At 37.5% G+C, this 17612-nt stretch overlaps 1 protein-coding gene across 2 annotated transcripts in view; it reads right to left on the bottom strand.

Annotated features, from left to right (window-relative positions):
* fhit (fragile histidine triad diadenosine triphosphatase) overlaps positions 1-17612 on the bottom strand; it is a 328845-nt gene that overhangs the window by 47573 nt on the left and 263660 nt on the right. For both annotated transcript variants that reach the window (XM_079393098.1, XM_079393097.1), the window contains one exon: positions 4583-4651. In XM_079393098.1, the coding sequence (XP_079249224.1) occupies positions 4583-4651 (69 nt within the window). The remainder of the gene's footprint in view (positions 1-4582; positions 4652-17612) is intronic.

Genomic DNA, 17612 nt, shown 5'->3' with positions numbered 1-17612 from the left:
ACTCGTCTGACCATAGAACACTTTTCCACTTTGAAACAGTCCATTTTCATTGAACATTGGCCCACAGGACACGACGGCACTTCTGGACCATGTTCACATATGGCTTCCTTTTTGCATGATAGAGCTTTAGTTGGCATCTGCAGATGGCACGGCGGATTGTGTTTACCGACAGTGGTTTCTGGAAGTATTCCTGGGCCCAAATAGTAATGTCAATGACAGAATCATGCCGATGAGTGATGCAGTTCGTAAGGGCCCGAAGACCACGGGCAGCCAACAAAGGTCTTCAGCCTTGTCCCTTACGCACAGAGATTGTCTTTTGGTGATGTTATGCACTGTAGATGAGGAGATTTGCAAAGCCTTTGCAATTTGATGTTGAGGAACGTTGTTTTTAAAGTATTCTACAATCTTTTTACACACTCTTTCACAGATTGGAGAGCCTCTCCCCATCTTTACTTCTGAGAGCCTCTGCCTCTCTAAGACATCCCTTTTATAGATAATCATGTTACACACCTGATGTCAATTAACTTAATTAGTTTCTAGATGTTCTACCAGCTAAATCTTTTAAAAATGTCTTGCTTTTTCAGCCCTTTGTTGCCCCCGTGCCAATTTTTTTGAGACCTGTAGCAGGCATTAAATTTGAAATGAGCTCATTTAGTGGATAAAAGTGTAAAATTTCTCAACTTAAACATTTGTTATGTTCTCTATGTGCTAATGTGAATAAACTATTGGCTCATGTCATTTGAAAGTCTTTTAGTTTTCATTTTATTCAAATTTAAATAACGTCCCAACATTTCCAGAATTCGGTTGTATAATTTCCTAAATTTCAAGGTCACTGCTTAGTCTTATTTGAAGTTATCCTAACAGGAGCAGAAGGGCATTTTTAAGCATATTTAAGTATATTATAAACAATTCCAGCTGCAGCATTGAACCAATTCCCCATTGAGAGTCTCTGCATTATCCTGTTTTCTAATGCATTTGCCTTAAGTGGACGACGAACCCTTTTGGGGAACATGGATGAATTAGTGTTATTGTAAACCTGCAATATTCGAGAAATCACACATTTGGAATGAACAAATCTCTTGCAGTGACCGAAAGGGTCATCCCTTTGGCCTTCATCTGAAGCACTAAAAAACGAAATGAGATATTTGAAAAAGAACACTTACAGATACCTCCGAGTTATTGGTGTTAATCTGGCACCTTGTGCTAATTTCCTTAATTATGTGACAAACCCTATTTAACTGGAAACAGCATTCCTCCAATTTTCATTGAGATTGCAAGATGGTAGGCCTCTCTAAAGTGACTTAACCTTGCAACAGGAGGCGGTCCAGGTGAAGGCCAAATGGATGACCCTTTCAGTCATTGCAAGATAAATTGTTCATTCCAAATGTGTGATTTCTCAAACATTGCAGCTTTACAATAACACTAATTCATTCATGTTCCCCAAAAAGGTTGGTCGTTCATTTATGACAAAAGGCATGAGAAAACAGTATAATGCAGAGGCTCTCAATGGGGAATCGGTTCAACACTGCAGTTGGAATTGCTTGGCAGTTCAGTGCTGCACAGAGTATGGATCTGTCTAGGCACTTTTAAGAGAAGTCGGATGGAAAACACACTCTGCAGTGACCAAGCCTCTCATCAGCAGAAAGAGTCAAAATGCTAGGCATACCTTTGCTGAGAAGCATGTTGTGTGGATAGACGAGAACTGGTCCAAAGTTCACTTTAGTAATGAAAGCAAGTTTTATTTATTTGGGTCAATGGGAAACATTTTGCTCGGCATCAAACTGAGGAAAGACTGAAGCCCAAGTGTGTGAAGAAGTCAGTGACAGGTGGATGATGAAGTGACATGGTTTGGGGGAACTTCATACAACTGAAGTTTCAGTTGTTATCCACAAACACATTCATTATGCAGTAATGCTTCATTCAAGAACAAAAAATTCTTCTTGAGTCAAATCCAGTTCACAAAACTGGTCTGAATGAATTTTGCATGACTGAATATTTCAATGAAATGGTTGCAGCAGTTAACAGCGTAAAATTATAAAAATAATAATTGAATAATTGAATTGTTCCTCACCCAAAGCTAGTTGATGACTTCAGAAAACTCGGAATATAGAGCATGAGTCAAATTTACTTCTATGATAGCTGAATAGTGTATTTTAACCATTTGGAAATGTTAAATCTTCAGTGTCTATTCATTGTGACTGCATAAAAAGAGCGATCAGCACAACTCTCCACAATTTAAAATAAATAAAAGTCAGGTTTGGAACGATATGAGTGTGTGTAAATAATGAGTTTTGGGTAAGCTATCCCTTTAAGTGGTCTGAAAGGAGAATAAACTGCCTTCTGCTGCCATTAGATTGACTGACAAGAAAATTAAAAGAGAAAAATAAAATGAAGGCAATAAAGAAATAAAGGGAAGAAGTGAAGGGAAGACAACATCGTGACAACACAAGTATGTTAAGCAGTCATAGTCTTTTCTTTGGCAAGGTGACACTGCAAAGGAAAGTGGAAATGCCATCAGGTACATCAAACAGAGCAGGAGCACAAACGCTGCACTGAAGACTGTATCTTTCACACAGGAGCTGTCAGACTCTTTATGACCACACTGCGGGAGTCTACTATAGCATGTCACATTGTCTCAATAAAGTGACAAATAAAACCGCACACTGGAGTCCCATTGTTAGCCGTGCTGGATAAACAACGCTAACTGTGATGGCTGAAGTCATGGTGCTTTTGTTTGGGAAGAGGCCTGTGCAGAACTGAAGGAGTGGGAAGGTAAAAGGACTTAATGAAAGGCCTAAATGAAAATTGTCAATAAAGCATAGTTGTGAAAGCTGAAGTGTGCAGTTTCTGCAGAATTAAAAAAATAATAGCTATTTTCCTGAATACTCCCCACATCTTCCTTTGGTGGGACAAACAGATAGATCAGTGTAGCCTGTATTGAATTTGTTCCACAACATATTAGCAAAACATATATTTCTATTAAGCTGTTTTTGTAGTCTGCATGCAAAAACAACTGTGACCAGTATAAAGTCAAAAGCCAATGATTCTGATGAGTCAATTCTTGTGAGTGAATAAAATGCATAAAGTGTATGTGTGTGCGTGCGTGCGTGTTTGTTTGTGTGTGTGTGTGTGTGTGTGTGTGTGTGCGCATGTTTATGTGGTTTATGAGGACACAAATTTGTATAATGACATGGGTATGACAGAGGTATTACAATATGAAGGTGGTTTATGAGGACACTGCCTATGTCCCCGTAATTCAAAAGGCTTAAAAAACATACTAAATGGTGTTTTTTTGAAAATCTAAAAATGCACAAAGTCTCCTGTGAGGGCCCCCTCCATTACGCCTATGGAGAGTCCCCATAAACCACAAAAACCAACATGTGTGACCGTGTGTGTGTGCGTTTGTGTGTGTAACTGTTGGTCTCAAAGATTGTGTTTTCTTGGAGCAAAATATAGTATCTTCTTTCTTTTATTTTTGCAGTTAGACCTGCTCTTGACTAGATTCCCCCATAAATAGCAAGATAAATAGCAAGATGTATCATGTTCTAGATAATTAGCTCAGTTTACTTATTTCACACACAGCACAAAATAAATTGTCCACAAAAAACCTTTGGCTTGAAACGTGACATTACGACCCTTCAACACCCACTCTCCTGCCGCTTACAATTACTACAACAAGAAACATGGCATAGCAGGGACCTGCTTGAAAAGCATTTCTTCACTAATCTTCAATAGCAGTGGGATGCTAAAATCCTGTCGCCTCTTTAATAGGCTTTATGAGAGAGTAAATGCGTCTAGTTTAGCTTATAAAACATTTAACAGTGTAAGGTAAGGGGGGACAGCCCTCACTCATTATTTATAGTAGGACAAAAACGACTCAGAGGGGAAAAAAATCTCACTCATTTGCTGTGCAGGACGCTGAAAATATATAAAGCAAAACTCCACAATAACTCTCATGACCATATGCAAATTAAAACCACGCTAATTTATCATGCACCAGTCGAGCATTGTTGATGAGGCCCTTCATTTCTCTCCAAGCACTTTTGGGAATTAAAAAAGCAAGGCTTATAAATGGGTTGAGTGGAATATTCATATGAACCTGCTGATATTCAGGCTAGCGTTAGTAAGTACATACTTCAATTACATGTAAAATGTCACAGTAAAATAATAATAATAAATAAATAAAGTAAAACTCTCGGAAGGATTTTACTTTGATTGAATGATTTATATGACTTTAATTTACTTCAATAAATCCAGACAGATATTTTGGTGTGAGTTTGGAGGGGTCAACATCAGTACATTTTCAAATAACAAACATTACTGTTTGCCAAACCAATTTATTTTATCAAATAATTAATTTCATTTCAATTCATCAAAATATCTTCTTTTGTATTTCACAGAAAACAGAAGCCATACATATTTGGAACTGCATAATGTTCATTTTAGGGTGAGCTGTCCCTTTAAGAACCATACAGTCCAAATTTGACTTGCATGATAACAGTATGTAGTTAATTGCACTGTCAGAATATGTGAGACAACATGTAATACATGAACTGGAAGCTGTACGACACTTGAACCTCACCTCATCATAGATGCTGTCGTTCTTCTCAAAGTCTCCAGCCTTCCTTGGAAGCACGTGAACATGGACATGCTGTAATTACAAGAGGAACAGAGGAACGGTTAATCGAAAAACTGTCTTTCAGTAAAGCTGAGGTCACTGTCAGAGAAAGTAAGGACAGGTATGCTCTACCACCCTCCATATCACTTCCTTCATTACAACACAGTCTTCTGGCAGTTTTTCAGTGTTAACTTCTCTGAAATCATGCAAGAGTTACTCTAAGACTACTTCTTTTTTAGGCTTTTAAAACTTAAATTGACTTTGTCAGATGTCCTCGGTGAATTCCCTTCTGCAATATGCTGTTACAAACTTGGCCATCTGCACGGTTAGTTTGTAAAATTGTGCTTTCCTTGGGTGCACATTAGCAACGTAATTTGAGTCCCAGTAGAACAAGCTCTGTTTTAATGAACAAAATATTTGCTTTTGTTTATACTGTGCCTACCCGACATATTTGCTGTCTTTTTAATCTTTTTTTATTTTTTATTTTTTGGGAGGGCTATACATTTATGTATTAAAGTCATCTGGTATGACCGACAAAGTCAAGTAATGTAACCAATAATTCAAAGGAAACTAAATCATGGAAGGGACCCCTGAAGACCTTGTGCATCAAGATCATCAATTGGGCAGTCGTGGCCTAATGGATAGTGAGTCGGACTTGTAACCTGAAGGTTGTGGTTTCGAGTCTCAGGTCTGGCAGGGATTGTAGGTGGGGGGATTGAATAACCAACACTCTCTCCACCCTCAATACCACGACTGAGATGAGACCCTTGAGCAAGGCACCGAACCCCCAACTGCTCCCGGGCACCGCAGCATTGGCTGCCCACTGCTCCGGGTGTATGTTCACTACTGTGTGTGTGCACTTGGATGGGTGTGCACAAATTCTGAGTATGGGTCACCATACTTGGCCACACACCCCTTTCCTTTTCAAGTCTCCTAAAATAGCAGTTAAGGTTAGTAAATATCATATGGTGCAACTCCACAAAAACCTGATATTTAATAAACTAAATTCATATTATTATTTAATGCTTACATTTAAAACTATATTTTAAAACTATATAGTTCTGGTGGTGAAATGTCAAGTTGTGCAACTGCCCGTGATCTTAATTAAATATGAATTTATAACATTTAAAAAAAAAAGAAAAACATTTAAAACTTATTTTAAAACTTATAAAAGGGGAAAACATTATTTTGAAGTGACATTCACACGTATCAAAAAATGTAAGGAAAATATGTCATTGCATTTTACTTGATGGTTATACCACATGACATTTTCAGCAACTTAAGCTCCTTAGTAAAACATGCTTTTACCAACATGTTCAAAAACATACATACAATTCATTGTATTTTCCATCTGAAATGAACACTTGAGGCAGTAAAATAGCAACAATGTTGATTTCTTTTCACTCAACTTATGATTAGGGGGCAGATCATCAATTAATAAAGAGTAAATTTGTGGCTCCTTGCACAACACTATGTTATGACCTCAAAGAGCTTTTACCATAATGCATGATTAGTAAACTATATAAATTTTAATGTTTCCATCACATAACCAGGCTCAAATGTAAACTTGCTTGGTAGCGCACCTGGTACAACATTGCACTTGTGATGAGCACTCGGTTGTGAGTCTTGTGAAACATGAGTCATGAAAAAGTTTTCAAAGACTTAGAGAAGCAAGCTAACATTGCATGCTGACTTTAGCAAATATGTTTTTTTTTATCGAATGTTTGCTTTTGTGAACACTATTGGTTAGGTTTAGGGAGGGTTTTGTGTAGGTTATATACATGAATACAACATGAAGAGAATTTCCAATAACCTGGCACAAAATTCGAGACATAAAATATGTTTCCTTTTCTTTATCATGAGGATTCTTATTTTTCATTGACCCATTTACTGTATGTACGTCAGGTGTGGATGATTCTATGACCTCTGACCTCTTGAGAACTTCCTTATCAATTTGCATAAAGATTAAAACATTATTTTAGCATGTGTTTTAAATCAACCTCTAGATCAGTATTTTTGTACAATCTTAACACAAAGGGATCTCAAAGTCTGTCTTTACCACACAAAAACCTGAAAATATAATAACCTGGTATCACAAAAAAAAAAAAAAAAAAACTTTCCATTACTTATAAATTTCATTATAAAACTCTCCATATGTTTTCTCTGTTTTCAGTGTTAAATGTGATGTGCAAAAATGGAAAAATGGTTTCGCTGGAATTTCTATTTGAAAGCTTAACAAAAAGACAGGAAAAAGAGATGCAAAAAGAGATGTAAAACTGTCACTGTTCTTTGAAGATCTCAGTCAAAGATATTTAAAAGTATAAAAAAAATCAAAGTCACACATCAAGACAGTAAAATTGAGGCCTGTCACCATCCTCCCCCAGCAGTTTTGTAATGTGTGATCATTCGCCATTAATGTATCAGAGCTTTCTGCATGAAGACAGGTGACATGACAGTGTAATGTGGTACATAAAAACCTGGAAAAATAAAAGAGCAGGTACAGCGAAGATGAGGTACCGATATTACTGGCATCCCCTTGAAAAAGTCACGTAAAGTTTAAATGAACATGATTTTATGACAAAGACTATTTTGATTATTTTGTCTAATAAGCAAGAGCCTATCATTAGCTAGACATAAATCAAAACCACAGATAAACAAACAATATCATCTGCTGTCCAAACCGTCAACACTTTGGTGGTTTTCACACCACGCTGAACTCTACCAGGGTATAATAACCTCATTACCGTGCTTTTTAATTCATTTTTCATTAGTCTGTTGTGATAAACAGCTCAGGCTTGGTGAATAAGTATTTATAAATGTTACAAACAAGATAACATGTTTGGAGGCATCTGCTTTGTTGCAATGCATTTTCTATTTAATGAGTGCATTTGCATAATATCTGCATTATTAAACTCATCTACCTTGAGGAAAGTATGAAGAAACACAGCACACACACACACACACACACACACACAAAACTATTTCATCAAGAAGACTTTTTAGAGGCCGCTTAGCAAGGAGAAGGAAAGCTCAGTAGACCAGAGCGAGTGGCAAAGGGCCACCAACTGAATAGTGCAGAAAATTGGAAGGATAAAATGGGTGATTTTAAGAGCAACGTGGCAAGCTGCAGTGAAATATGGACAAGAATTTGGGGTCAGAGTCTGACATTTATTGTAACTCATATTACAAGATAAAGAATGTGGATTACCTTGTACGTGATTTTATTAGCCTTGTATCAACTTAAGAATTTAAGCAGCGAAATTAAAGTAAGAGACCACATGTTAAAGGAAAATTTCTTCTCACATTTACCTACCGCCAGCATTCTAAAACACATTTCAGTTTTATATATATATCCAGGCCTCTGTTTTCCCGTATAATTTTACTAAATGGGGACTGGAGCTGTGATACACAAAAAACCTAGAAAACCTATAAAAAACACTATAAAGCCATCCTGCAATGATGCATGTGCTGCATATAAAGTATTTTGGTCACACTTTATTTTAAGGTCCAATTCTAGCTATCAACAAACCATTAACTATGACTTTTGCCTCAATAACCTCCTAATTTGAATAAGATATTTCACATAAAAGATGTTTACAGTCCACGAAAGAAAATAGTTGAATTTATAAAAATGACCCTGTTCAAAAGTTTACATTTACATTAAAAGTTTACACTTGATTATTAATACGGTGTTGTTATACCTGAACGATCCAAAGCTGTGTTTTTTTTTTGTTTAGTGATAGTTGTTCATGAGTCCCTTGTTTGTCCTGAACAGTTAAACTGCCTGCTGTTCTTCAGAAAAATCCTTCAGGTCCCACAAATTCTTTGGTTTTCCAGCATTTTTGTGTATTTCAACCCTTTCCAACAATGACTGTATGATTTTGAGATCCATCTTTCCACACTGAGGACGACTGAGGGACTCATATTCAACTATTACAGAAGGTTCAAACGCTCACTGATGCTCCAGAAGGAAAAAACATGCATTGATGAGCATAAGAGACTTTTGTAAAACATTAAAAAAAACCTTTACTGATCCCAAACTTTTGAACAGCTGTGTATAGTAATCAAATTAATGATTTAAAAAAAAAGAAAGATCAAAACTGTAAGTACAATTGATCATTTTGACAGCTTGATAGCTCCAGTACCCATTTGTTATACGGTGTGAGTAAATAAAGTGTTTTTATTTTTTACTATCATTTTAAATGCTGCAGGATTGTGAATAAATACCATAATCCAATATTATAAAACAGTTATTCCCAGTTATAGATGGTGATCGGTCCAGGTAGAATTCTAGCAGTACATATTGTGATATAACAGCTTAATTCTAGCACTCCACAGCACTAGAAGAGAACACATTTTTGTTTGCATTTCAAGCACTATGTCTTCAGGCAGATGCATAACAAATTGAAAATGTTTCACTGAAAATGTGCATCCTTAATATTTTTTAAATGTGCTATATTATGCAGTATATAGGGGAAAGGGAAGTGGTGTGTGGCCAAGTATGGTGACCCACACTCGGAATTTGTGCTTTGCATTTAACCCATCCAAGTGTATACACAGTAGTGAACATACACTCGGAGCAGTGGGCAGCAATGCTGTGGCGCCCGGGGAGCAGTTGGGGGTTCGGTGCCTTGCTCAATGGTCTCACCCAGTCGTGGTATTGAGGGTGGAGAGAGTGTTGGTTATTCACTGCCCCACCTACAATCCCTGCCGAACCTGAGACTCGAACCCACAACCTTCAGGTTGCAAGTCCGACTCACTATCCATTAGGCACGACTGCCCCCAAATGCAGTATATACTATGAATATGCCTAACGACAACCTTTAGCTGTTTATTCCATTGTGAATAAGAAGTGTGCGTGATTGTATTAAATATGCACATTTTTAATTTTAAGAAAAAAGTATTTGCAGTTGATATAATATTAGTGAAAAAGGCCATTGATGTGTATTTACGTTCATGACAGTATTTCTTAACACACTTACTGTAAGTTAACTTTTGTAATATTGTCAAATTTAAAGCTTTATTTTAAAGTCTTTTGTTTTGCTTTAAAGCAGAACACTTATTTTGAAGTGTTGACTATAAAGTATTTGATTGTATTTGTAACTGTACCATATTATTTGATTTTACATTTAAACTATGATATATGATATTACACTTAATATTTTTAATGAAATTTAATGCAACTTGATCATTACAAATATTTTTAAATGCATGGCATGCAAATTTCACTGGAAATGTATTTATGTTTACCATAAATGTTTGCAGTACATTTGGCAGCACAAAATAATTAATTTTGAAATTACATATAAAGATGCACTCTTTAAATTCAACTATATGCATTTAATATACAAAATCAATTATAATACATTTTCATTTAATTGTAAATAACATGAAATTACATGATCAAAACATTCAATTTGCATTGAAGTATATAATTTTAAAGTATATTATTTCTGTAAAAAGTGTTCTTTTTAAAAGTGTAAAGTGTAAACTAAAAATAAATAATAAGAAATAAAGCATTTTCAAAGGGTGTATACTGTGAAATGCAGTATAGTGAATTTTATTATGATGTCTGAAAGTTCAGCAGATAAAATTAATCTGGTACTTTTTTTTCCTTCATATTCCTCTATGGTTCAATACATACAGTCATATCAATTTCAGAGGTGTTTATCCTCTCACAACTCATCATCGTGGTCATTTAGACTTCAACCAACCTTATAAACTTAGAATACCTTTCTTCAAGCTTGATTTCCACAAATAAAGGACCGAGAGAGAGAGAAATCTGCAGCTGCAACAAACTTCTGCTGGAATAAAAGGTTTGTAAAATGCCCGCCCTTCTAATTAAAACAGATGTCTTTTAATTAGCTTCTGCTGATGAACAAATGTGCAAAATAGCCACACTGCTATTTATATTGTTTAGATTAAATCCAGTCAGACAAGTAGACAAATGCATTTTGTCACCAACAGCTGGCCTTCAATTAAGACATAGGGGGTCAAAAGCAACGGAGGCTCACAGCCCAAACTACCTATTAGAGGAGCAGACATCTTTCCCAGAGTCATCCACCAGCATTACATGGGCTCAAACCTTAGTATACTGCCTTTCTGGAAAGCATTTTAGGCCATTATAGGCTCGATGTCAACACAAATACCATCTCAAAATTATATGTACTAAAATTGTGATGCCTTTTAATATACCTCATTTTTGGCCAAAATGTAAGGCAATCTCAGAAAACATTGCAAAGGGCTCAGTCCAACAACAAAAAAAAATAAAAATACAAGTGTGGCTCTGCCATTTTATTTTAGAGATTTATGAACAGTTTGCAAGACTAGTGCCATGAATATAAACATTACAAACATATCCAGAAAACAAAACAAACTGAGGCCATCTCAGGAGGTCGTGCTTAAGAAACATGTTTAAGTATTATCATTGTTGAAAATGGCTGGCATGCATATTCAATTTAATATTGACTGACTGAATAATAATAATAATTATTATTATTATTATTATTATTATTAGAGCAGCACTATGGAAGCCTGTTTCTGCCAAGGAAATAAAACTCACTATTTATCTCACTATTCTGACTTTTTATGAATTGCAAGATAAAAGCTCAAATTGCAAGAAAAAAATACCAGAATTTTAAGTTTACATCTTGCATTTCTGACTTTTTTCTCTGAATTCTGAATTTAAACCTCATAATTGCACTTCTTTGTCATTGTTGGCTTTTTATCTCACAATTCTGCATTTTAAATCACACACTGTAAAAAGTGATAAGTTGACTTAACTTAAAAAAAAAACCTGTTGCCTTGAAAATTTTTAAGTTAATAATAATGAAAAAAATAAGTTAAGTGAACCTGACAATTCACTTGACTTATTTTTTTTAAATTATTATTTACTTGATCATTTTAAGGCAAGGGGTTTCCTAATAATTTTTTTAAGTTAAGTCAACTTATCACTTTTTACAGTGCACAATTCTGTTCTTTTGGTTCTGCCATGGAATAAAGAAAAAACTGTGATATATAAACTCAGACTTTTATTCTCTGAATTTGTATCTCACAATTGTGAGTTTATATCTTGCTATTCTGCCCTTTTTTTCTGCCCAGTTGTGATTTGATGTAAACTCAGAGTTGTGAGAAGTCAGAACTGTGAGATAAAAAATAAAATAGAAAAAAAGTCAGAACTGTGAGGCAAAAATTCACAATTGCATTTATGTATTTGTTTGTTTGTGTGTTCACTCCAGTGGAAATAGACTTCCATGTAGCACACATTGCTCCTTGCATTAGCATTTTTCATGGAGGCCAGCAAATGTCTAAACAAGTAAGTATGCAAGCAAGTAAATAAATAAAACATTTGGTAAATGTTCCACATTTGGAATTGGTAAGGCTGCGGAAGAGTGGCTATTTGATCAATGTAATTGTAATGATAACAAGACCTCTGGTTAGGTGTGTAACCAAGCTACGGTCATACAGTGGAATACATTTTGTGGATATGTTTTCTCATGAAGCACAAAAAGACAATAATTAAAAACAGGAACACATCATGTGCCATCTCTCAGTTCATAATAACCAGCACAGGTGATCAAAAATAGTCTCAGTACTGTCTGTTGGTAAATCATAATGGAACTATACTAAGATTATTAAAGCAAACAACACTTTTGAACCAGAACACTTCAGAACATGGACATCCTCGCTCACAAATGATGATGGAGCAAGTTAGAAATCCATCATAAATGGCAAGCTGTTGTTCAGAACAGTCCAAACACAACTCAGTTATGCTGGAAATGATGAATATGCTCAGGAGTTTTTAACTCAGAACCATCATGCACTGCAGGCAAGATAAATAACCATCCAAAGCAAGACAAATGACTAAATTCCTAAGTCACTCCCCTGTTTTCTGCTAGATAGAGTATACGGAAACCCAATTTCACCATATGAATACTTAGATCTGTCTTCTGTCTTCATATAGCTCCAGGCAGAGAGGTTAGTCAAAATGTATTCGTTTCTATAGAGTGCTGCTCCTTTATTCAATCATAGATCCATTTTTTTGTCATTGTACTGCCGGCACGGTGCACCTGATTGCAATAATGTGAGTGATGAATGGACCCAGAGCTTTAGCATAGCAGATGTGCTATATGCAAGCGATAAACTGTTTTCATAAAACAACTAGGCAGGGTTCTAATTTTGAGTAACTCCATGTTTGAAATTAGTTTATAAATTGTGTGCTACTTGGTTTAAGTTTTTTTTTTTTTTTTGAGGTCCACAGATATGTACATTTACATTTATGCATTTAGCAGCCGTTTTTATCCAAAGCGACTTACATTGCATTCAAGTTACAGTTTTTACATTTTATCAGCTCTTGCTTTCCCTGGGAATCGAACCCATGACCTTGGTGTTGCTAGCGCCATGCATCTACTATTTGAGCTACAGGAAAGCCTGTGTACTGTACTAGGATGCAGTACTGTGTACTAGGATGTACCGTATTTTTAATAAGGACTGACTTTAGCGGTGTCCAAAATCCATATACTGTCATCTGTTATGAGGCGTGTCTGAATTTTGGTGAACAATTTGATTCCCTATACCCTCTAGTTCACAGTTTTAAACTCATAATGCATTATGATTTATAGTGTATAACTGTTGTACATCTCGTGAAACAGTATATTGCCCATAATCCAAAGTGGAGAGGAGCTTAAAAAAAACACACACACACACATACACAAAGGACACGGTCTTTCTTTGCACTGGTACTATTCTATTCTCTTTTATTATAATATTAACAACTGATATATAATAAATGTATTAAAATATAGCAAGCCAAAAATGTTCAACGAGTAACAGTTCATTGATTTGTACACACTACTGATTAAAAATACAGTAAAAAAAAAAACAGTAATATTGTGAAATCTTGTCATTTTTTTTCCCCCCACAAAAAAAAAACAAACAAACAAAAAAAACTGTTTTCAATACTGATCATAATAACCATTAATAACAGAGCAATAATACTATTAATCATAATAATCATAATAATAATAATAATAGTTGAACACCAAACATGTGATACTCTAGACTAGAGTAATGGCTGTGGGAAATATCTTTGTCATAAATAGAATTTACAAATATAAAAACAGAAAACAATTGTTTACAATTATAATATTTCACAATACTACTGTTTTTACTGTATATTTTGATAAATGTAGCCTGGGTAAGCAATAAGAGGCTTCTTTCAAAAAACATTTTTATATATCCATCTATCTATCTATCTATCTATCTAGAGAGAGAAAATTTAGAGCTGTTAAACTGGCAAATGGAGGTTTTAAAAAGTATTGAATAAAAGGGTGCCATTAATTGTGGCCGATGTGTATTAGAGAAAAACATTTCATAATAATGTTTCCCCCCATTTTAAATTCTTATTATCCAATGAAAGGTTAGATACTCTCTCCCGCCCGCCGTCCACAGGGAAATTAAGGCCGCAGTCCGTGGCTCTCCCAAGTCCGCTGCTGTTCACAGCTTTCCCAAGCCTGCCGTCCACAGGGAACTCTACGCCGCCGTCCACGGCTTTCCCAAGCCTGCCGTCTACGGGCTTGGGATAGCCGAGGACGACAGCAGGCTAGTCCTGGCTCGGTGCAGGACACTCTCCAGACACCGGAGGATCCCTTCCCTCTATTTTAGTCCTGTGGTGTCTGGGAGGTCCACAGGGCAATGGTAGTTGGCCCCGTGCCAGAACAGCAAGAGGATGGCAACTTCATCGAGAGCCGACGCCGCGACAAGCCTGCAGAACTCCCTGGCATACTCCTCAAAGGGGAGATTGATCCGAAAGGGCGATGATCCGAGCGGCGGTGTCCATTGCCACGGGAAAAACGAGGAAAACAAAAGGGAAGATGGGGCGCCGCTTACTCTTTGTTAGGTCCAGTATTCTCTCACACTGCTCTCGGAGCAAGGAGTCGAGCAGCACGAGGAATGCTTCTTTTTAATGAACATCAAAAGGGGTACATGTAGCTGGGTAAAGACAAACAATACCGGAAATAAGACACGGGGAAACACAAGGCTTAAGAACACTGGGAAATCTCTCCCACGAACTGCCAAAATACAGACAGCACATCACATGTCCCACCAGAGATAGTAATATATTGGATCACTGTTACACAGCAATAAACTGTTTGGTTCATCTTATTCCATCCTACAGGCAGAAACTTAAGACTGCAAAGCCTGTATTAAGATTTGTTAAAAGATGGACAAACGAAACAGAGTGGGATCTACAAGCCTGTTTCGACCTCACTGATTGGTCTGTTTTTGAAGCTGCTGCAAATGATCTGGACGAGCTCACAGAGACTGCAACATCATATATCAGTTTCTGTGAGGATATGTGCATTCCTACCAGGACTCATCTATTCTACAACAATGACAAACCATGGTTCACTGCCAAACTCAGACAGCTCCGTCAGGCCAAAGAAGATGCTCACAGAAAGGGGGATAAAGTCTTGTACAAACAGGCCAAATACACACTGGAAAAGGAGATTAGAGTGGCAAAGAGGAATTATTTTGACAAGCTCAGGAAAAAATTATCTTCCAGTGATCCTGCTTCAGTGTGGATAGGAATGAAGGATATCACCAGTTACAAGACACCATCCCCCAGCACTCTGGAGAATCAACACCTGGCAAATGACTTAAACAAGTTATTTTGTCGTTTTGAACGATCACCCCACACCCGCCCTGAACACCTCTCCACACAACCATTAACACCTCCAGCAACCCCTCTCTCCCCTACATCTACAATTCAAATCAGCGAAGAAGATGTGTGCCAGGTCTTCAGAAAGAACAAAAGAAGGAACGCACCAGGTCCAGACGGTGTGTCACCAGCCTGCCTAAAAATCTGTGCTGATCAGCTGGTCCCCATCTTCACACAGATCTTCAATAGATCACTGGAGCTGTGTGAAGTCCCCTCATGCTTCAAACGCTCCACCATCATCCCCGTTCCAAAGAAACCCAAAATTACTGGACTTAATGACTACAGACCTGTGGCCCTAACGTCTGTAGCCCTGAAATCATTTGAAAGACTGGTTTTAGCTTATCTGAAGGGCATCACTGGACCCTTACTGGACCCCCTGCAGTTTGCCTATAGAGCAAACAGGTATGTGGATGATGCAGTCAACATGGGACTGCACTTCATCCTGCAGCATCTGGACAGACCAGGGACTTTGGTGAGGATCCTGTTTGTGGACTTCAGCTCCGCTTTTAACACCATCATCACGAAAACCCTTCAGAATAAACTAACCCAGCTCTCCATCCCCACCTCCGTCTGCCAGTGGACCAACAGCTTCCTGACAAACAGACAGCAGCTAGTAAAGCTTGGTAAATTCACATCCAGCACTCGCACCATCAGCACTGGAGCTCCTCAGGGCTGCGTTCTCTCCCCACTGCTCTTCTCCCTCTACACCAATGACTGCACATCTAAAGACCCCTCTGTCAAGCTCCTGAAGTTTGCAGACGACACCACACTGATCGGCCTCATCCAGGACGGTGACGAGTCTGCTTACAGACAGGAGGTTAAGGAGCTGGCTGTCTGGTGCAGTCTCAACAACCTGGAGCTTAACACGCTCAAAACTGTGGAGATGATTGTGGACTTCAGGAGAAACCTCCCTGCTCTTCCCCCACTCACCATCATGAACAGCACTGTGACTGCAGTGGAGTTATTCAGATTCCTGGGCACCACCATCTCTCAGGACCTGAAGTGGGATATTCACATTGACTCCATTGTGAAAAAGGCCCAGCAGAGGTTGCACTTTCTTCGCCAGCTGAGGAAGTTCAACCTGCCACAGGACTTACTGAAACTGTTCTACTCCGCCATCATTGAATCCATCCTCTGCACTTCTATTATTGTCTGGTTCAGCTCAGCGACCAAATCTGACCTCAGAAGACTACGGAGGGGAGTCCGGACTGCTGAGCGAATCATTGGTACAACCCTCCCCACTCTCCAAGAACTGTACTCATCCAGAGTGAGCAAAAGGGCTGATAAAATCACTCTGGACCCCTCACACCCAGCACACTCCCTCTTTGAACTGTTACCGTCTGGTCACGCTACAGAGGTCTGTGCACCAGAACAACCAGACACAGGAACAGTTTCTTCCCTCAGTCAATACATCTCATGAACACTCAACAATAAACGTGGAACACACAACTAATACATTATCCATTCACCTCACTCACTCACTTATTTCATTTTTATTTTTCTCATTTCTAATTTGCACACACCTGTACATACATAGTTGTGTATATTATTGTTGTTTTGTTTTTTTTTTTTGCTGCTTTGTACATTGGTTATTAGCTATTTGTTGTTATTTTGTTTTTATTATCTGTGTCCTGTCTTGTTGCTGTCTTTCTGTTGCACTGTGGAGCTTCTGTCACTACAACAAATTCCTTGTATGTGTAAACATACTTGGCCAATAAAGCTCATTCTCATTCATTCTCAAATCAAACGAGGAAGAACTGAAACAGGTGAGGAGTAATCAAACACAGACAGAGACTAATAAACTAATAATAACACCAAACGAGGACAGGAACAGGAAGACCAAATAAGGGCATGAGGAAACAAGAGGGAGGAAAAACACAGGACACATGGACACAAGTCTAACATCTGTGTTAAGAATAAGAATAATAAACAAGAGCATAAGAATAAGAATAAGAATAGTTTTGCAATGGCAGAAGGAATGTACTGCTTTGTGGATATTGGGTTCATTCATGTTAGGAGAAAAAAATAAAATCTGAAATCCATTTCACTTTGACCACTTTTGTATTGACAATCTACACCATCTTATTACAAGCACACATCAGCTGCAAAATAGCTTGAGTTATTAAATTGGCAAATAAAAATAAAGATTAAAAGAGGCTCCGCGGGGAAAACTTGCGATCGTTTCTTCGCCATTTTACACAAGCTCTGTTTGGCGGCATTTTTCAAGGCACATCAATTCAGCCTCTAAACTGTCCTGACTGCGAGACTTTGGGG

Source organism: Barbus barbus (assembly GCF_936440315.1).
Source record: "Barbus barbus genome assembly, chromosome: 35".
Classification (NCBI taxonomy): Eukaryota; Metazoa; Chordata; class Actinopteri; order Cypriniformes; family Cyprinidae; genus Barbus; species Barbus barbus.
The sequence above is the reverse complement of the archived record's forward strand: the minus strand, read 5'-3'. Positions and strand labels throughout refer to the sequence as shown.